The sequence below is a fragment of the Episyrphus balteatus genome, chromosome 3 (genome assembly GCF_945859705.1).
Source record: "Episyrphus balteatus chromosome 3, idEpiBalt1.1, whole genome shotgun sequence".
NCBI lineage: Eukaryota > Metazoa > Arthropoda > Insecta > Diptera > Syrphidae > Episyrphus > Episyrphus balteatus.
The window spans coordinates 861,734-884,926 of record NC_079136.1 but is presented as its reverse complement, the minus strand read 5'-3'; the positions used below and the strand labels follow the sequence as shown (position 1 = coordinate 884,926).

At 30.2% G+C, this 23,193-nt stretch overlaps 2 protein-coding genes across 4 annotated transcripts in view; both read right to left on the bottom strand.

Moving 5' to 3' along the window:
* Positions 1 to 23,193, bottom strand: part of LOC129913354 (peripheral plasma membrane protein CASK) — a 426,424-nt gene that overhangs the window by 216,325 nt on the left and 186,906 nt on the right. The gene's annotated exons all lie outside the window — the stretch shown is intronic.
* Positions 4,722 to 23,193, bottom strand: part of LOC129913362 (actin nucleation-promoting factor WAS-like) — a 93,823-nt gene continuing 75,351 nt past the window's right edge. The window contains exon 3 of the mRNA XM_055991986.1: positions 4,722 to 4,878. Coding sequence (XP_055847961.1) covers positions 4,858 to 4,878 — 21 coding nt within the window. The 3' untranslated portion in view covers positions 4,722 to 4,857. The remainder of the gene's footprint in view (positions 4,879 to 23,193) is intronic.

The window sequence follows — 23,193 nt, the reverse complement described above, 5'->3', positions numbered from 1 at the left end:
CAAAAAAAAAAACCTTTAAGTAGTTTTTGTTGGATATATGCTCAGCAAATATAAGGATGAAAAAGCTATAAAAGCAAAGGTACTTGAGCAAAAAAAACAGGGTGTTATGGTCTAAGGATGGACATTTTTTGGCAAATGTTTAATAAGATAACGGATTGAAAAGACCAGTTTAATGGACTTTTTCCCTTTTGAATAAATCCTAATATTTTTATAGATTTTCTGAAGCAAATAAAAAAAAACAAATTTAATTCCAAAACCCGAAGTTTTTAGTTAGGTTACATAACCAACGACTCTTATATTTAGACCTTTTATGTAAAATGGCCAGTTACATAGTATTAAGAAGTCAGAAAAGATAAACTGGTAGCCAAAAAAACCAATTAACTTATCCATTACTTAAAATTTAAATACAAATGATGGTCACTATGGCGTATGAGTAATTTTTTTTTATTTTATTTTTAAACATTGACCAAATCAACAAAGCAACTGATTTTTTCACAGGACAAAGAAAATGTATGGTGTTTATTCAAAACATAACATATTCTGGCTAAAATAAGATAGTTAACAAAAGTGTATAGCTGCAAAAAGTGTAAGCCAACAACTACAACGTACAACGATGAACACACTGTTTCAAACTATACATATCTACTATCTAGGTATAAACTTAAGGAAGAAAGAGAATATCTTGTATCCGTATGGAGAAATTTAATCAACTAACAAAATCCCTCGTTTATGCGATATCATCTTTTTTTTTTTAGTTTTATATTTTTTTTTTCTCTTATTTTTTATCAAGACAAGATACATCTTTTTTCTCATCTATATATCTGTCATGTCAAGGGACGACAACGATATTTGTGTTTGGAAAATTGCTGCTACTGTTAAAAGCACACGCATGACACTCAATATCATAGACTTTGAATAAAGGACATAATAATGTATTTGGTTTCTCGTTTTTTTTTACTCATTTTTTTTTTTGTTCAACATTCAATATCCTTTCAGACATTATCAAAAAAAAAAATCAGCAAACATTATAAGATGAGGAAAATATGAAGAAAGATCTTTAATTTTCCAAAGACGACGACTATACGCACTAATAGATTCTTCTTGTATTTCCTTTATTTTTCATTTAACGTTCTTTTAGATACTCTTTTCCAAGGACATTATGTCCTTTTTTTGTGATGTGTATTTTTTTTTTTTTAAACAAACGGAAACTGAAAAAAATAAACATTTCCAACTTGGAATTTTATGTTTGTCGAGTTTACAGAAGAACCACAAGCTGAAGCACATTCTGTATGTGTGAAAATGTAAAAAAATGTAAAAAGAACAAACCTAGGTACAACAACGAACGATCCTTAAAATAGAAAGGTACCATCATAAAAATAATTTTACATAGAAAAAAAGATACACAAAATTGGGAGGATGTGTAGGTTATTTTTTTTATAGGAGAAAGGAGTCAACATCGCGAGTTTCTTTTGTTGAAAAATTGTGTATTTAAGATAAGTGGAATAGATACGAAAATAGGTATTTTTTGTTGGTTTACAGAAGAAAAAAAAAATCAACTGCAAAATGGAAGTGTAATTTTATGTTGCCGAGATACATAATTGGAAATAAAAGTGTCGTCATATATTTTCACATTTTTAAAAAATTTTGTTTGGGTTGTTACTGGAAAAACATTCAGTGATTTTACAGTGAAAACAGCAACAAGGTCTGTTGGCTGATAGACGATCGAAATTGGGATTTTTTTGCTTAAACATTTCTCGATTAAATTTTTAAACTTTAACAACTTCACTGTCCAGTGAATCATTTGTGATTCATGAATTGCATTTTTTCCCATGTTTCCTACGTTCATGAATCATATGTGATTCAACATTAATACTAAACGAATATTATTCTACGCCCCTATATAAACTTGTAGAAAAACATCTCTATGTTCTTGCTTGGAAAAAAAACATCAATATCACGTCCTATGAATCACATTTGAACATAAATTATTTTTTGTACGGCGTTTACAGCGTCCATGAATCATATGTAATTCATGAACATGTATTTTTAAAAACGGATACACATATTTTATATAAAAAATCAGAGTAATAATTTTAATATCCTTTTGTAGGTTTATACAGCCCCTAAATATGACTGCAGTCAAAATTGAAATATATTTAAGAAAACGCATTTTTCCTCAATGAGATTTTTGTATATTCTAATGAGTAAATTAATTTAAAACGAACAAAAAGGAACGAAAATTTCTCTCACACATTAATTCTCAAAACATTTTTGTCGGGCAGACCATCTACCAAAAAATTTTAGTTTTTATATGTCAACCAAACAAAGCACCTTATCTTCAAACCAGGAAAATTAGGACTTGCGGACATGAGATTTTTTAGATTTTTGACATAAGTTATAGAATATCCAAATAAAGATAGAAACCAAGAAATTAGCCTATTAGCACAAATTCCAAGATTGTACCAAGATGTTTATTTTGTCATAGATATGAATGTTTTTTTGCATTGAATTGTTTTGATTTTTAATGATAATGGATATAAAAACCTTCATGCAAAATTTGGTTCCGCTAACTTTTAAGGGTTTTTCGGTAGTAAGTTAGCAACTGTTATAATAATACGGGTTGACAGATGAAAAACAAGTATAACTTTTTTCAGAGACGTCAGATTGGCTATATTAGCATTCATTCCTAGGTTAAACCCTTATTTGACTGGATTAATAGACGACCTGATCATTTCAATCTAATCTAAATTGAGTATTTTCATTACATGTTTTTAGAGTGTATAATCATTTTTAATGAGACCAACTATAACAATCATCTTATATCGTTTTTGGTCAATAATCATATTTGATTCATAGGACGTGTTTATATGATATGAACAATTACTACGTCCATGAATCATATGTAAACACAAAGTAAAACTTTTTTTTAAACAAAGCAATAGAATTACTAATGGTAAAAAAAACATTTTGCCTCATATCTGAGTCAGTCGCAATATTGTCTACCACAAAAAAAGTTTGGACGTAGAGAAGATTTTGAATCAATATATGTAGGGACGTAGAATATTTTTTATATTTATGATCATATATGATTCATTGACGCTGGAAATACGGTGCAGAAAACTTCTATGTATCAAATGTTATTCATGGGACGTAAAGAAAATGCCTGTTTTTCTGATACAAAATTATGAACGCAGGTACTTTATTTAACCAGTTTGTATAGGGACATTGAAGTTGTTAACATACTCGTACAGTAACAGTCCAGTGTAGAGTAGTTGGCAACTTGAGATTTAAGCTTCACTTTAGTATTTTTTTCTGTTTCTTACTTTTGAAGGAATGTTTTTGTCCTTTTACCTTCGAGTTAAAGGTTCTTTTTTTAAGTTTTGGGGGCAATCTTTTATGTATACTGACTATTCAAGAAGACCATACAAAATCTATGCCCTACCATTCCATCATCAACGAGATTAAATAAACTAAAAAAAGGACATTTTTGAAATAAAATATAGTTCAGTAAACTTATAAGGAAAGAATTGCGCCTTAAGCACTTGTAACTCAACCAACTAATCCACGAGATACATCATTTTTATTTTAGTTTCATCAACCGAAAACAATTTTCTCTTTTTTTTTTTTGTTTGGGGGATTTTAAGAAAAAAGAAAATACAGGTGGAAGATTTCCCAGCTAGTAGTTGATGGCTGTATGTATTTGTGGGATATACAGGGTGTCCCAAAAGTAATGGATCAAACGAAGTATGCTGATAGGGGATCTTGAGGGCTCTCAGAATTTGGTAACTTGTTCATCCCAAATCCTTACGGTTTTCGATTTAATGCAATTCTTGTGAAATTTTGAAAAATCACTACTTTGCAACAGTATTTTGCTTCCTGCTGCCATTATTGATTTTTGTTTTTTACAATTCTTTTACTAAAACATTGACAAATAATTAGGAACAATTAATTAATCAAAATAATTTTTATTCCATACACCATTTCGCTGCAAATTAACTAACAGTTTCAAGTTTTATAAAAAATCAATTTTTAACTTTTATTTGAGAGCAACACTGCAAACAAAATTTCTACGGTGTGAGAATGATTTATTATTTTAAAAAGTTGCCCAGTTATTGTAGTTTTCAAAAATGTATAAAAGTTTCCAAAGTTGCAGTTATATCGCAAAATATTACAATTTGAATTCAACAAAACAGGGTTTTTCAGATCAAAAAACAACCAAAAATAAACACAATTTCTCGAGCTGTTATTTGTTTATTTTTCTTTGAACAAAAGCCTCTATTTTTGTTTGTATTTTTGCTTTGAAAAACCCTGTTTTGTTGAATTCAAATTGTAATATTTTGCGATATAACTGCAACTTTGGAAACTTTTATACATTTTTGAAAACTACAATAACTGGGCAACTTTTTAAAATAATAAATCATTCTCACACCGTAGAAATTTTGTTTGCAGTGTTGCTCTCAAATAAAAGTTAAAAATTGATTTTTTATAAAACTTGAAACTGTTAGTTAATTTGCAGCGAAATGGTGTATGGAATAAAAATTATTTTGATTAATTAATTGTTCCTAATTTATTTCACAAGAATTGCATTAAATCGAAAACCGTAAGGATTTGGGATGAACAAGTTACCAAATTCTGAGAGCCCTTAAGATCCCCTATCAGCATACTTCGTTTGATCCATTACTTTTGGGACACCCTGTATACAAGTAACTACTGATTTGGGATTTATGTTTTTAATCTATTTTTGTTTTTTTGTTTTATTGAGTAACTAAAATGTTTTCAAAGAAACATGGTTTTTTATTTGAAAGATGTTTGAGGCAATGAAAATTTAATTAAATAAAAATTGTATACTCACAAAATTCATTTAATAATGTGGCTTACCTGAAAGAAAAAAGAGAAAAAGGATTAATTAAAAGGTTGTTTAGCTTAAAGATTTGATTATAAGTTATAGAAAATTGATTTTAATATTACGTTTTTTGTTTCAATATGAAAGTTATTTCTTAAAAGTCAAAAATTAGATGACATTTCTGAGTTCACAACCTCAAACTATATTGTTTTAGGGATTAGACACAATGAAATAATAATATTTGAATACCAGAAGTACAAAGTCAATTAGAAACCTCCAATCAAACTGACCGCACTTCGTTATCAGTGGACGTAGATATACAATAATTGGGAAGTGTTAATGTGGAAAACCTTTAAATATTTATATTAGAAACCACATTATTTGATTTTGTGGGTGATGCGAGAAACCTCAAGGACATTGGCAATATTATTAACTCAATGAATTTAATGAAGTGTTAGGTGCTTAATTCAGTTCGCTATACTCAGTTAGAAAACATTCAGTAGTTGACAAGAACAAAACTGAGACCATTTTCAACTACTCTTACGTATTAATTGAAACTTCAGATTTTCATGATTTATAAGGACAACTATATGGTAACCTCCAACAGCAAATTTTCCATTTGATAAAACAAAGACTTATGTACTCAGATCAACAAATTCAATAATTTACTAACGAAATATGCCCGAATTTTTACCACATCAAATTTTTTCCGCAGTATTAAAAATAATCAAACAGTTAAATAATTTAAGGAATTTATTTTTCTTTGTTTAGATTTAAATTGAATTTTTTTACACATTTTGTAAGAAAAAAACTGTCCTGTGGGATTTTAATCATTTCTCCGAACAACCTTTTTTAAAACAATGTCACAACCTCAACAATAGAAAGCTTTTTGTGAAAACATTCGTTTACCTCATCACACACTTATCTCAATGACACAACAACAAAAACAATAAAAAAAAAACTCTACCATTAGAGAGATAACGTTTGAATTGTGGTCTCTCCATCAAGCCGAGATGTGTGTGTCATGTATAGCATTCAGAAATTCATTATAATTTATCAAGGTCCTTGCGAAGGCTCTCTCTCTGCTCGTTATCCATCATCTGATAAAGTAAATGAATTTCATCGATTGTGTTAGAGAAAATGTGATTCAACATGGCATCAGCAAGTATTTAAATTCTATTCAAATTGTTGCCTACCTTGAAATTTTGGTCTAGAAAATTCTTTATATGAAATATACCACCCCCTCAATACACCCTTTCTACACACATAGATAGAATTGAACAAAAGTAGTGGTTTTGTCTTGTGAAAGGCTTTTTCCCTCATCAATCAAACTCTACAGTCCTTTTTTTTGTGCTGATGCTTTAGCTGCCAACTGGTTGCGCACGAAGAACATTATTATCTTTGTTTTACTTTGAGTATATAATAAGAAAACATGGCCATTACAGCAGTTTTCACTCTCCCCTTCTTTGGATCTGGGAATCTGGGAAGAAGAACTGAGTTAAGAAGTTTTTGTGCTTCTTCAGATTTCGACGAAGACGACGACACCCTCTTGATGTGATCAACTCCACTTTGGCATCCCCTTCTTGAGATTGACAGTCATTTATCAAATGGGAAATAAGGGTGGACGCATAGCAGCAGATATAGCAGCGATGAGGGTAGCCCTCAAGGCATTCAATCTTGAATATATTATTAACACACTTCTTCTATTTAAGTATGTTTAACTCTTTGTTTTGAGGTTTTTTTTTTTTTGAGAGGGAGTCGACTCGGGGGAGAAAGTTTTTAATTTTAAAACTTCGTCTTGGTTTTTTTTTGTAATAAAATCTCATTACGTTTAATTTTAATGACACTCACACTTCCATTTTGGTAATATTCCTAAGGACCCTTTTAGAAATTAATTAATTAAGCTTTTGGAATCGATTAGGTCCTTGTTGTACATCACCTTGACTGACTGTGTTTCATTATAATGACCATTTTCGATAAGAAACACCTGCGGCTGTAATGATTTGGATTGATGTTTTGGGCAGTGGTATGGTGCGGTGGCGATTCAATAAGATGAATTTGAAGGACCAGTATAATACTAGATACGAACGATTAGTCCTTCTTGATGAATAATCATCATTATCATCATTATCATATCGTTGATAGCTTAGAGTGGTGATTACTTGATTATCTTTCGTGTCAGCAGCTTTCCAAGAGGTATGGGCAAATATACACGGCAAAATGTATTATTTATTTGAATCGAAACACGAAATTAATTTCAATTTCATTAAGTTCTTGGTGATTTACTTCTTCTCAGGAATAAAATTGATGGAAAAGATTTTATTGCTTAAAGTTTTCTTTTTGTGCTGTGTTACGTCAGGAAACTTAAAGCTAAAACAAAAGTGTTTGTACAAAAATTAGGGAAAAACAGAGGTATTTGTTGAACTGCAGAGGTCTTTTTTGTCTTTATTTTGCTGTTTCAGATATTTTATTTGTATTTTTTGTTTAAGCTATCAGATCAGGATACTAACTATCAGTTTTTCTTCTGTTAGCACGAAAACTGATCGAATTTTGGAGTCAAAGTCTTTGGGTGCCTATAAGGTTCGTATACGGTATAAAAAATAACGGTTATATAATTCTTCCGCCGACAAGCTTTGGAGTTCTTTATAGGGTCTCTATTGGTCTAAAACAAAAAATTTACAATGATGAAAAAAAAAGTATTTTTAGGAATCCGCACAATTGTAGTCCTAAAAAGCTTTTTAACCTTCTAACAATTTTGCTTCTAATGCTCCCTAGTAATCCAAATAGAAATTATCAATAAAATTATCTATGTTTGACGATTTTTGAATTCAATGAGTCCTAATTAAAAAAAAATTGCTCTGATTTAATTTCTTTCAATCCAAAAATTAGGATTTTCATCGAATTGTATGCATCTTTGTTACCACATTTTTTTTTCATTTTTATTTCAAAAACTTTTGTGTAGATATACAATTTTGAAAGATTTTGAATTTCAGTTAAATTCAGATTTTTCAGACACAGCTATTGATTAATTTAATGAAAATATTCATTCCTTAAATTGCTTTTTTTTTTTTTAAATAGTACCTATACTGGAAGATAATTTGTTGAAAAATATTTCACAGGAATCATATGACTTTTTTTTAACATTTTTAAAATCTAATAGACAGGGGCGTACACTCCCTTGGGGCAAGCGGGGCGGCGCCCCGGGGCCCCCGACCGTCCCCAGGGCCCCCACTGGAGACAATGTAGAGAAGGAAACTGTTAGCATAAATTGAGTTACGAAGTAAATTAAAATGTATTTGAATCATTTCGGATACAAGGGAGACACATTATGTTATTGTTTTTAAATCAATATACAGGGTGTCCCAAAAGTAATGGATCAAACGAAATATGCTGATTGGGGAACTTAAGGGCTCTCAGAATTTGGTAACTTGTTCATCCCAAATCCTTACGGTTTTCGATTTAATGCAATTCTTGTGAAATTTCGAAAAATCCCTACTTGGCAACAGTACTTTGCTTCCTGCGCCCATTATTGATTTTTGTTTTTTAAAATTCTTTTACGAAAACATTGCCATATAATTAGAAACAATTAATTAATCAAAATATTTTGTATTCCATACGCCATTTCGCTGCAAATTAACTAACAGTTTCAAGTTTTATAAAAAATCTATTTCTAACTTTTATTTGAGAGCAACACCACAAAAAAAATTTGTACGGTGTGAGAATGGTTTATTATTTTAAAAAGTTGCCCTGTTATTGTGGTTTTCAAAAAAGTATAAAAGTTTCCAAAGTTGCAGTTAGATCGCAAAATATTACAATTTTAATTCAACAAAACAGGGTTTTTCAGAGCAGAAATACGAACAAAAATAGAGACTTTTGTTCAAAGAAAAATAAACAAATAACAGTTCGAGAAAATGTATTTATTTTTGGTTGTTTTTTGTTCTGAAAAACCCTGTTTTGTTGAATTAAAATTGTAATATTTTGCGATCTAACTGCAACTTTGGAAACTTTTATACTTTTTTGAAAACCACAATAACAGGGCAACTTTTTAAAATAATAAACCATTCTCACACGGTACAAATTTTTTTTGCGGTGTTGCTCTCAAATAAAAGTTAGAAATAGATTTTTTATAAAACTTGAAACTGTTAGTTTATTTGCAGCGAAATGGCGTATGGAATAAAAAATATTTTGATTAATTAATTGTTCCTTATTATTTGGCAATGTTTTCGTAAAAGAATTTAAAAAAACAAAAATCAATAATGGGCGCAGGAAGCAAAATACTGTTGCCAAGTAGTGATTTTTCGAAATTTCACAAGAATTGCATTAAATCGAAAACCGTAAGGATTTGGGATGAACAAGTTACCAAATTCTGAGAGCCCTTAAGTTCCCCAATCAGCATATTTCGTTTGATCCATTACTTTTGGGACACCCTGTATATTGATTTAAAAAAATTTACCCCAGGGGCCCCAAAAAAATAAACTGCTTTTTTAAAAGAAAAATTATAATTTTATCTTAAGGCCCCCAAAAATATTTCTTGAAAAATCCTTGCAACCACAAATAATACAAAAAAAGCAAAAAAAGTTTTGTTAATCTCATACCAAATATTACTTCAAGTCAATACATTATGGGGCCCAAAAAAGCAAACAACTTCAGTCCAGGGCCCCCAAAAGCGTTTACTTCAGGGCGTCAAAAAAAAATTAATTTAAAAAAAATGTTTTTTGAATTAAATTATATTTATTGATGGATTACTAAATATTACTTAAGAGCCCCAAAAAAAAATGACTTCGGGGCTCTAAAAATATTATTTGAAGGATCCCAAAAAATAATTTTTCAGGAACCCCGTTAGTTGAGAGGCAATCAAATATTAATTTGGGGGCCTCAAAATCTATTTTTTAAGGAACCCAAAAATATTCATCAAATTTTCTGATGGCATGACAAATATTATTTGAGGATCCTCAAAAGCTATTACTTCAGTGGTTCAAAACAATCAAATGGAAAATTAAATATCAATTCAACATAAATACATCAGGGCCCAAAACAAAACATTACGTTATTGGTGGCATTCCGAATATTACTTCAGAACAGAGGCCCCAACACCTATTAATTCTTGGCTCCAAAAAAATTATTTTATTTAATTTTGAGGCCCAAAAAATAATTTTTCAGGTTCCCCAAAAGAAATAAACTATGTTCGATGATGGAAAATCAAAGGAGTACATTTTACTTCAGAACAGAGACCCCAAGAACTATCAATTTTAAGCTAAAAAAAATTTATTTTAGGGACCTCTAAATATCTAATTTTTGGGGGCCCCAAAATTAATTTTAAGTAAATATAGCAAAGTGCATATTAAACATTAAAATAAACCTAAAAATAAATAATCCACACAAAAAAAATTTATGGTGAATACGTACTTTTTTTTGTATCTAAGGGGCACCCAAATATCAAAGGGGCCCCAAAATGTAGTATTGCCCCGGGGCCACGGCGACTCAACGTACGCCACTGCTAATAGAAATTTTTCATCCACCTTTTCAAAAAGCAAAATTCTGTCAAAGCCTAGTTAATTTCTATTCAGATTCATTTAAATTGTTTTGTTGTCGTACTGAACACGTATTTGAAGTAAGCACAAGTTGAAAACTGAGCGTTTTCAAAAAACGGTTCAGGTATGAATTAAAAGAAACATTTAACAACAATTTATGTCTTACCAATTTTACTGTACTGCAAAAACCGTTGAGAGTTAATAAAATAAGTACTTTTTGACTGAAAAATAATATGTATCTAAAGAATTGTCTGTTTGAAGAAGTGATGATTTATATAAATAAGTATTATATTTTTTTTTGCACCACGCAATTACTTTTAACATTGAATAATTACAAATAGAAGTGACACCGCAGATTACTCATGCGACTATGGGAGTATCGGAAGATAGATGAACTAGCTTGGGTTGCGCATTAACTATCATGTATTTTCGAGTTGCGTCTAAACTAATCATTTCTGTAAACCTTCATGAAAAATTTAATAATTATTATTATATATTTCAAAGAGCTTATATGGATAAAATTTTTCATAAATTTAAAAGTCACAGTAGTCTAGTCAATAGGGTTGTTGCTTTTTACTCCTACCGGTCTAAGTTCGAATACCGGCATAAATTTAAATTGTTTTTTTTTTTTTAATCACAATACTACGATTTTTTTGACACATTTAATTAACTTTTATTCTAGTAGTGTAAACGAACAAAAAAAAAACAATTTCAATTTTCTTTCAGATTCGAACCTAGGCCGGTAAAGTTGATAGACGGTCACCACATCCCCTACGCTATCTTGACTTTTAAAATTTGGGAAATATCTATCCATATAAGCTAATAAGGATTTATTTTTTGGGTTGTTGGATTTGCTTTTGGATTGTTGGATTTGCTTTTCTTAATTTTTTTAAATTCACAAACCTAAAAACGATACTAGAGACTATGAGAAAACAGCGGAAGTTTCCCTTGGTGTCCACTTCTATATATAATTATTCAATGCTTTTAATTAACAGACTTTTCTTGGAGAATTTATCAATTGAGACATTATGATTTTGGAAAAAAATACTTCCATTATTTTTTTTTTCTGCAAAATGTATTTTGGATATTTTCATAGATTATTGTTATTCTTTATTATAAGTCGTCTTTATGTTCAAATTATATTAACATTTCATTTTATTAACCAAATTCTTCGTAATTTTAATTAATTAATTTTCTGTCTTTATTTTCAAAACCAAGTAAAAGTAACCAATCAATAAAATTGGAAAAATATGTATTTTGATCCCTGAAGGACAAATTTGCGTTAATACAAATTTCCATTGGCAAGATATTATCTGTAATCACAAATCTACCTTTGAGAAAAAAAAGAAAAAAACTTATTTTTTAATTTCGAAAACATTCACTATCCTTCTTTATCTCGTTTTTAAGCGTGTAGATTTATGTTAAACTTACTGTTTTTTTTTTATTCCTCCGAAGCGTAATGCACCGTTAATGCGCCATTAAGGTATACGAACTACGAGCGTTAAAGCCTTGCCTTTTTAATTACAAAGCGGATAGTGTCGTTTAAAGAATCATTTAATAATTTCCATCCTCTTGAAACAATCGTAGGTATAGTCTACCATTGCTGTTGGCTGCCATGGCACCAGCATACTCTCATACAGATGCAATCATTTACATGTTTGGGGGGAAAGTGAGGAGAATTTATTCTAAAAGTAAAGTATGCACGCACACTTCCACACTGCCAAATGGAAAGCAAGGAAATTAATTCTGCTTTTTTAATTACATAATGGAGGCGACATGAATATTTTACGCAAAATTTTGTAGTTATTTTACAAAAACCCCTGCTTTCACTTTGGGATGATATACATAGACAGTTTTTTTTTTATGGAAGATAAAAGTAGACGAGGGCAGACAGTTATGATTAGGGGAAGTAATGTAGGAAATTAAACTTTAGCAAAACTGAGTTCGGGCCAAAAGTGTGTGGAATTTGGCTGGCTTGTTATTTTTTTTTTTTTTTATAAGTTAATTAAACAAGTTGAAGTTTAAAATGAAAATGATACCTCTTGTTAAAGATATATGACGAGGTAGATAGATAGTTTAGGTTAGATACTCCAGGAAAAAGGAAATAAGAAGTTCCTCAATTTTAAATTGTATATAGCCACACCTTAATAGCCACCGGAAACAGTGAGAGCAAATTGAGATATGGTCGAGTGAATTCATCAAGCACAGACAGTCTCTGGTGCTTCAAGACCAAACCTTATTTGTATTGAATCTTTCCGTTTTTGTTGATTTTTGGTTTCCAAATGCATTTTAAGAAGGATAGTTTTCTTTTTTTCTAGGAGAATAAATTTTGATGTGGGTGTCCTTTTAAAGTTTATAAAACAGTCCAGTCATTTAAAAGTTTTAACATGAGAGTTTTATTGATGTTTTTTTTTTGTTTTTTTGTTTTTTACCGAATTTTATTTTTACCACCTAGAGTTTTCTCCGTAGAGTACTTTTATTTTTCAAAATTGAAGATTTTTAAATTTTATTGTAATGCATATGGGTCAAAATCATGGAGGTGGAAAATTTGATGTCCAGGCATTTCTTTAAATCAAAATAACATTTATTTAAAGTTTTTTTCTCATTTACCAATTAAAATAGTAGGCACGCATATATGAATATATTTGTTTCGGTTAGAAAAGTTTAAATTTCTTTTTTATTCCATTTTATATACCCAAAAACAGCGTTCCCGGACATGTCCATAACTCAAAAACTGATATTCAAATGACTTAAAAACACATCAAAGCCAATTATTTTTAAGTATTTCTTTTTCTAAATACTACATATACACAATACTTTTTATAAATTGGTACATCTCTTACAAAAAAAATTAAGTTTTGTTATTTTTATACATTAATAAAAGTTGTCCCAAGAAAAATGACGCATAAAAGCAACATTGCTTAATGTATCAATATTTTAATCATCTAACTTACAAATTCTTCTGCAAGCAGTTTTTAAAGATGATTTTGTATAGATTTATCATTCCAGGCTTATTTTTATGGATAAATATATAAAATATATGTAAGAAGTTAGTTTTAGTTTCATTTTTAAGTAGCGTGCATCAATTAACTGTCATTCCGGGAACGCTTGTTTTGGGGTATAGTTAGATTGAAATTTTAATTTTTTGGTGATATTATGATCGAATATCGAGGCCACTGCAATATAATCTCAAAAATATTTCGTTTAACTTTGTGACATAAAAAATAAAAATAAATTAAGGTCAAGACGTCATTTCCGGGAACGCTCTTAGAACCTGAATAAATAATGCAGTCTAACACTTATAATTTTGCATTTTTTGGGTATTTTTATTCAGGAGTCTATCTAAGTATGGCTGTAATATACACTTTTATCAAAAAAGTTACAAGAAAACAAAAGAAAAAATTACTTATGGCCTAAGTGTTTCGGACGTGCATAAAAGCATTTTTTTTTTTTTTTGTAGAAATCGGTCTCTGTCCCAAGAAATAAAGTAATATTTCATTTATTTATGACCTACTACCTTAATATAATAGTATATCATTCACATTGATACTATTTCTAGACCCCTAAAGTCGTTTTGAAGAGATTACCATCATTTCCGGGAACGTTTTTCTAGTACTAATTTTTGGGGTTTTGCGGTAAATTGAAAAATATACATTTTTGTGCTCTGCCCGTTCTTGAATCGACGAATTATGGCTTAAGCGAACATTTGAGCATGAAATTTTTATCATAAAACAAAGTTGATTGTTATGCTATTGTAAAAATTCAGAAAATTTCAAAACCAAGTTACAAATGGTTTTTTAAACTTAAACATGTGGTAGACTTTTGACAAAGTGGTAATTAAAGGAAGGGGAAATTTTTTTTTAACAATTTGATAAATGCCATTCAAAAGATGATAAAAAAATAATAGTAGTTTAATACAGATTTTTTTTAATACTCTGCGTTTCGAAATATGAAAAACACCTACTATTTTAGAGATATTTTTGTCTGTTTTTTTAGTTCTAGCAATTTTTTGGAGCGTTAAAAAAATCTCAAAATATAGGACATAAGCATGCATGTGCAAAAAACTGTATTCTAAAATGATATTTGACTGAATAAAGGGAAAAACAATTTTTTTTATCAAAATTTTTTGACCGTTTTTAACCGTTTTTTATTTTTATCTTTTTTTTTTCAACAGATAAATGAATGAAATTTATACTGTAGATAGAAAATAGAAAGGAATATATTTTTTCAATCGATTTCGTAATCACAATTTTGAGATAGCTGTAAAATAAAGTTCTACCTTTCAAGCACATAAAACTTTGATTTAACTTTATTGAGCATCCTGATAATATAACCTTTCATAACGGTACATTTACTACACAATCTTAAATTGAAAATTTTTTAAAATACTACAAAACACCTGTGGAGATTTGTTTCCGATGATCAGCCACTAGTGTAGGAATCTCAGTTTGAAATTTCGATATGGTTAGCTTTAAAAAATTCTTACTTTTTTTATAGGCATCGTAGAAATATGATTGAAGCGTCATATGAAAGGTAAAATTATAAGCTTTCCCATGATATAAAATTTATTATAGGTTTTCATAGAAAAAAATTGATTCAATAGTTTGAGAAGATAAAATTGTATGATTTTTTGCACATTTTCATGAAAATAGTTTCGATTTCAAAAAATTCTAGCTTATTTTGTAGATGTCGTATAGACATAATCGGTACAAGTATTTTGAGCTTTCAGATGATATAACATTTATCATAGGTTGCCATAGAGAACATGAATTTAATAGTGTTTGTTATTTTGTTCTAACCTTTTCATACAAAAAAAATTGTTATAATGAGAAAAGAAAAAAAAGTAGCGTCGTAAGGCGCTTGAAGCCTCTTTACAAACCAAAAATTGTAGCATGAACGACGGAACACAAGAGTTGAAATTATATTCTCTATAATCTCATAACTGTTTGAGAGTTCCATCATCATGGGAATTTTATCATATATAATCTTCGATAAGTCAAAGGCTCTTCACTATTAGGTACTTTGTAAAAGATTATTAGATTTATTTTAATTTGTTATTTTACTTGCTTCAGATTATGAAAACCCTTAATCGGATCAAAATAAATGCTTTTTCCAAAAAAACGAAACTTTTTCCAATAATCCCATTTAAATTGAAAAAAATCAATATACCTACTCTCACAGAATATTGTTTTTCTTCTCATCACAAAATATGTCCAGGAAATGTATTTTCAAAGAAGGTTTGAGTCAAATTACATTACCTATTACTCACTCCTGCCCTAAAGTCAAAACCTTTGTTTCCTTTTATACAATGCCACTTTATTGAACAGAAATTACATTGATGCTAATTATTATTAATTCTCTTGAATTTCATAGATTTCTGGACGTTCGTTGTCCTCGAACACACAAAACAATAACAACAAAGAAAACTTGACAATCAAAATCAACCCCTCTCATTATTATTATAGATAGTGAAATTTGAGAACCCTTGCTATGCTGCCCTATTCTCTATCTCAACTCAACTTAATAAGCATCAAGTATTTCTCAAAAGGCAAAAGATTATATTTCGCTGAAAGTCTAAAAGCATTTTTTTTTTCTTTTAATTTTTTTTTTAACAAAAATTCCACTCACATTTTATAAGCTGTCTAATTAACAAAGCTCTTACCATCCAATAGGGAAGGAGGTGTATTAAAAATCTCTCATTCCACGAAAAAAGTATGGAATGGAGACTCGACTCTGCCAAACACGTAATACCTTTTTGGGAGAGAAGAAACTTTTCAGGTTATTAAAAATGAAAAACCCCCAAAAAAAAAGTAAGGTATTTGTTTCTTTTAGGAGAAAAAAAAAAACCACAGCTGCTGCAATTCATAATATGCACTTCGTCAGAGTGGAACGAACACACATAGCCTCAAAAACAACACAATACGAAGCCATAAGTTTGGAAAGGAAAGGCAAGGCAAAACTATTCCCTATTTCAGGAGTTTCTCTTTTCTGTTCTTGGTTTGAAATGAAGGTATCCTTCGAAGCAACAATCCTATTCTCTTCTCTTGAAAAACTGCAATATAGGACGACGCCATTGTCGACTTGCTTGCTCGCCTTAGCTGCTATTTCCCATTTCCCGTTCTGTCAAAATGGCTTCCATATGGATTCTGGCTTCGTGTTGTTTAGACCAACATAGATCCCTCTCCCAACACAATGGAAAGAAAGTGAAGCATTCAAAGTTTCTGCTTAGAATAGAAAAAACAGCCAGAAAGTAAGGCAACAAGAACAACAACACAACCAACCTAATGGAAACTTAATGCATCTCGAAATGTAAATCTTTTCGATGCAAGTGTGTGTGTGGGTGTGTGGTTGTTCATTTTGGCTACAATAATACGCCATTTGCCATTATATTATGAAGCACGAACAGAACACAGCAGGCTCGGAGAATTATCCTCTGACAAACCACGCACATGCAGAAGGCCAATTTTGTATGCATTTTTGTCCGAAATTTCCGATACTTTGGGTTCGACATGTGTATGAGGGCGGTGTATCCTTTTTATGACTATAAAAGTCTGATGGAGAGTATGTTGACCTGTGGCATGCTGTGCAAAATATTATTTTATTTAAATCCTGGTAGCTGTGGTATTTTTGCTTATTTCGCAAAAAAAAAAAAAGAAGAAAAAACAGGCAACAAAAGAAAACAAAATAAAAAAGTAAAAAATGGGAGGATTTATTTTACATCCATATAATAATTATTGATTTCACTGTCATTATTGAACTCTGCCCTCACACTTTCACATATCTATCGGTGTGTATACATTGTTCAGGTGATGGAGAGAAGTGACTGGGTGATGGTGATGCTGCTGCTATACAACATCACAGGATACCGTTGTGTTCTTTTAATTATATTTTCAGCAGGAGTAAATTCTCGGGTAACTCATTGGACTGACAGCAAAAATGCGGGATGAAATATAAAATTCTATAAAATATGTTGTATATACATAACTTTAAAGGATGTATGATATGAAATTACAAATTGAACAAAGTCCATGATTTCTGTGTAAAAAAAACAATGGAATAGGTACCTACTCGAATTTATTTTTTTTTTTTTAATAATAAAACACTGCGAACTGCAATTAATTAAATCCTTCAATCCTTCATTTGGGGAAAAATTTGAAGTTAAAAAAATGTAATTAGTAAAAACAATTAGGTAGTACATCAAGTAAGTAAATTGTAGCTAAAAATATTGAGGTAATTTTTTTTCCTATTAATTAAGGTAGGATCGATCCTAAATGGTTGTCTTTTTTTGTCTTTTTTTTTTATTAAAATTGGAGTTTTTCATTTTTAAAGTTGAAAAAAAAAAACTCTGATTTAAAGATGTTTTTTGATTCAAAACCATTCAAAACTAACGTCGTTATTCTTTGATTTAGAATTATCGCCTTCAACGCAAAATCATTCCGAAAAAAAATTAAGTCAAACTGGTTTTTCAGTCTTAGTACAGGTAAAATAGGAATTAAAAAAAAAAATTGTTATACTTATGAAACTTGGCAAAATGTTTGCTTTTAGGATAAGAATCAATGATCAAAAAAGTCTATAAAAAAAATTTGGTGAAAGGGTGTTTTTTTCGAAGAGACAGTAAAATTGGTCCTAAAAATGTAATAATTCGTGTTAAACGTCTAAGAACTTAATCATAAACATTCAATTTGTCATCGAAACCAAAAATAAAATGAATCATTAACTTTTTGGGACCAATCTTCGAAAAAAAACACTCTTTCACTTAATTTTTGTTATGAAAACTCTTTATTCTTGCTTTCTATCCAAATTCAACGTTTTTACCAAATTTCATTAGGGTGGCCCATCATTTTTGTTTTCACTAAAAAAACACCCTTTTAACCATGATATTCTTATAGACTTTTTAGATTCCTGTTTGTAATCTCAAAAGTCAAAAGTAATTAGGTACTTACTTTTTCAATATAGGTACCTACATTTTCTCTACACCCAAAAAAAAAACACCCTTTTACATGAAAAAAAAAAATGTATACACTTATTTTATTCGTAATTCCCATGGGAAAGACAGCATTTTTATTAAATTTCGTAAGGGTACCTTTTTTATCTTTGATTTTACTGGACTTATCGCGGATTTTCTTTATTAAAAAAAACACCCTTTCACCTAAAATACTTGTTAGACTGCTTAGATTCTTGGTTTCTTTTATAAATGAACTATTTGTACCTACGTACCAATTTTCATTGATGTAACATTTTTTTCCTAGTTTTTGTGGTACTAATTCTGATGAATTTCATCATTTCTTAAAAAAAAAACACCCTTTTACACAAGATAATTTTGTATACTCTTTAGATTCTTAGTTCTTATAACAAACAAAACTTTTTCATTCGCGAAAAAAACACATTTTCCACCCAACTTTTTTTTATAGAATTTTTGTATCCTTGGTTCTTATCCCAAAAAACAAGCTTTTTGCCAAGTTTCATGAGTGTAACAATTTTATTTTGTATTTATTGATTTTATGTTCTATTTTACCTGTACTATCTTAAGTTGTTATTTTCTTCTGTGTACGCAGATATTTTACCTTTCTTCAGTTCTATAACCTAAAACGCTAATTGGACAGGCTTTATAGAAGGCAAAAGATGGTTCGATATTTAGTACCACCGATAAACACCACTTTCTTGTATCTGTAAGTCCTGTTTGAATGTTTTGTTTTGCAACAGTATACAGACATTTTTGTATATCAAAATCGTTGAAATAGTTATTGAAGTTTCTTAAAGCCAAATATTCTTCAGTGATTTATTAGTAGAGTTTATAACGTTGAAAACCCAACAATCAATTACTTTCAAAAACTTCTTTATGAGAGCTCCATCCCAAAAATGTATTTATTTCAATTTAGTTTCGGTTCTTAATTTATTACACACCAGTTTTGACATGTTCCTAGGGGTTTTGAATTATGTTGACCTGTCCAAAGCACATACCTATTCCACCCCAATTCTGTCCTATGGACATAGAGTTTCTAAAAAAAAAAATACAAAAAAATAAAAATAAAAACAACACGATGGCCCTATAAAGGCAAGATTGATCTAGAATAAACATAAAAACTGCCCCTAATAATACTTCCTGGCTATACTCGTTTGAGGTACAAAATACCTACAGAAAATTTGTAATTTATTTTAAGACCACTCAAAGCATAGGTCTATTTTTTTGTTCTGAAGCTATTTCTATTTAACGAACGCACATTTATGATCTATACACGAGTAAAAAAAATGAACCTAATTTGATATAACATTGAACATTTTTTAAAAGCCATAATATGTGTGTGTGTTTGTGTATTGACCTTCTTCATAATAATTCAGTTTGCTGGTTTTATTTTCCACTTGAGACATATATTACCCATCTAACTGCTATTTGTTCATGACCAAGTGCCTATTCGTCTTCGATGCCTTTTTTTTCAAGATTTTTTTTATTTATTTTAAGTATCAAATAAAGGACATCAGGTAAGGTTGGCATAGAGGATATAAATACACACAATTTCCCACACACACTCACAACCGAAGAAGTGGTAGGAGGAATGTAATATATTGGTAAATTTTTAACTAAAGCTTGTAAAATGCGATTCATTAATCTTTAATGCTGGTGTATGCGCACGTCAGGAACTTTCATTTATCATTTAACTAACCACAAAAAGAAATGTGCTGGTATCTGGTGTGTTCCTTTTTTTTTGGTTGAATGTTGTTTTTGTTGTTGTTTTTTAAGGATACAAGTGCGTGTTAAGGTTTTTTTTTTGGTAATGTTACTTATATCCGTTCCTAGGTTAGACAGGTTAGCTTTAAGGTTCAACACATTAACAGTAACCACGAACTTTATTCTATTTTTTTTTAAGTAAGGGCTGTTTATGGGTCAGTTAAATAAATCAAAAATAGGAGGATAACAGAAGGGATGGAAATAGTTTTATTCTGCAATGTTGGTGTGTTAATTCAATGAAAAAACTTTCAGTTTACAAACTGCCGAAGTGCTTAAATTCGTTCTTTTCAACAGAAGTTGTCGAATTTTCTATTCTGAGACCTTGTGAACTCGGAAATGTAGTCATATAGGTACAATTTAAAAAAAAATCATGTGTGCAATTCACACGTGGTAGAAGTGAAACCTCAAAAAATCATTTTTCTTGAAAAAAAAAAAATCGAAAAAATCAAACTTTTTTTCTTCCATCATCTTTAAATTAATTTTTTTTTAAAATATGACAACCTACATACATACATATATAATAAATTTTATATCATATGAAAGGTTATTATTTAAGCTTTAAATATTTTCTTGAACCATGTCTGACCGACATCTACGAAAAGAGTTTTTTTAAGCCAATCAATTTTCTTGCAAAAAAGCAAGAAAATCAATCTTTTTTTCTTCAAACACATTAATGTCGATTATTTTATATGACAACCTATAATGAATTTTATATTTACTGAAAGCTTGTTATTTAAGCTTTTATATGATATTTAAATCATATTTTTACGACATCTAAAAAAAAAGTTACAATTTTTTAAAGCCAACCATGTCGAAATTTCAAACTGAGGTTACAGTTCTTCCTTCACTGGTGGCTGGTCATCTTCAACAGAATTCCACAGGTGTTTTGATGTATTTTTCAAGTTTTTCAATTTAAGATTGTGTAACTTGTAGAGCAACTACCATTTTGAGTGATATATCAAATTAAAGGTAATATATTAACATCATTCGTATTAAAACAAATTTTCATGTGCTCTGGATCAAAAGATATAACGTGTTTAGACAACATTATCAGCATTATCTCAGGATGGTTTGTACAAATATAGTCCTGTTAATTACCTATCTACATAAAAAATTTATCTATCTATTAAAGCAAAAAAGTTATAATCAATTATTTTTACTGTCGCTTATCCGTTTCATCTTGTTTCAAATCACTATCAAAGAAGTTTTCATTGAAAAATGTTTGTTTAGGTCTTGGGAGCCTAAGGAACAAACAAAGTAACAAAGCTTGATAGAATTAGAAGTACGAAGATCCGAGGAAGCCTTCATGTTAAAAATACCATCTCCCAAAAAATTGAACACGACCGACTCAGTTGGTATTGCCATGTTCAAAGGAGAGATCCTGAGAACCCCGTCAAAAAAGCAATATCATATAACGTTCCAACACGAAATAAAAAGAAAGGTAGGCCTAAAAACTCCTGGTACAAGCAAATGCAAAAACACCAGCATTCAGTTGGCCTCAGAAACGGAACAATACAAAACCGGGAGGCTTGCCGCCGATTTCTGAGGTCAACCCGGCGAACCCCACAGGCGGATCACTAGTGTGAAGCAGTAACGTGGGAAGGTTATGATCCCCTCGACATCGAGATCATAACAGCGCCGAGAAAAAAGGAAGAAGAAGAAGGTCTTGGGAGCCTAAGGAACAAACGAGCAAAAATCATATTTTCAAATCACATTTTTGTAAACTAACAACAGCTCAAGATGAAATTTTTGAAAGCTTCCGTATTACTTTATACCAACTTCCAAAAAGGAGAAGGAATTCAATTCTTCTGTACTTTTTTTTTTATTTCTTTTTTTTTGTGTTTGTTACCTCAGAACTTTGGACTGAGTGAACCAACTTTGCAAATTCGTTTTGTATTGGAAAGCTGATGCGTGCAGTGTTTTCCCATTTCAATTTCTTTCAGTTCTGGCCATAGAAACTATTAGAAAAACCATAAAACAAATGAAAGTCGGTTTTGCTTTTTGATAAAAATAATTATTCACAATAGAGTTATAACGTGAGTACATAAAGGTTTTAAGAATTAAGTTTACCCTTTCGCGAATAAAATTATAATTGGTTTGCACTCCAAAATTTACTTTCTGAAAATCAAAAATAGAAACTGATGCTCTTTCATTTCTCTCAGTCTGAAATCCACAATCTTGGGGATGCAATTAGTTGATAAGAATTTAGAATTTAAGTCGCCAAAAGGGTGAATTTGGTTTGCAAATAAATGAGTTTAATTAGTAATTGGGTAAATTTAATGTAAAAAAAAGCGTCCTTACTTTCTGGAAACCTGTCTTTTTCAAAAGTCTTCAAGGCTTAATATGTCGTTTTTGTTAGATGCTCCTAATCAATGTCAAAGCAAACAAGGCGAAGCAAGTTAGTGCGACCCAGTTGTGCACTTTATGTTATTTTATATACACTTTTTGGCGCAATGGTTATTTAGATTGAATAACGTCGATTATCCTCTATAATGGGTATATCCTTTGTGTGTGGGGGTCCTCTGTATCATGGCGTCTTTCTTGAAGATTTCTACAAATGTTTGTGCTGAAACACCCATTGTGCGGTTAAGTCTTTTCTATGTGCATGTATTTGTTGACGTCGTCATCGTATATAATGGTGATGGGTTCCCCATATATTACACTGATTGCTGTGCTGTGTATAGTTTGATGTGGTAAGGAAGTATTTTCGGGACAAGTTGATGGACGGTTTTTTCTTTGCGTTAGTGGTATAGGACTGGGACTGGGAGATTTATGAATGGATTGACAAGTTCTCTTATTAAAATGTATGAGTGTGATTAAATTTAAGAGTTCTCTTAGGAGAAAAATCGGGTCTTAGTAAAATATTAGAATCAAACTGCGTGCTGTGATGTTTATTTAGAATCAATGAGGATAAATGGGCTAAGAAATCTTTTGGTTTTGTAGACAAATTGTTGTATAAAGTGAATAAGTGGGACAACTTAAAGTAGGTGCTGTTGATTTATTTTGAAAATTATCCTTAAATGAACCATTATAAATTTTTCCTTAGATTTCTTGATATTTCCACTTCATCTGATTTTCAAGACTAATTACAC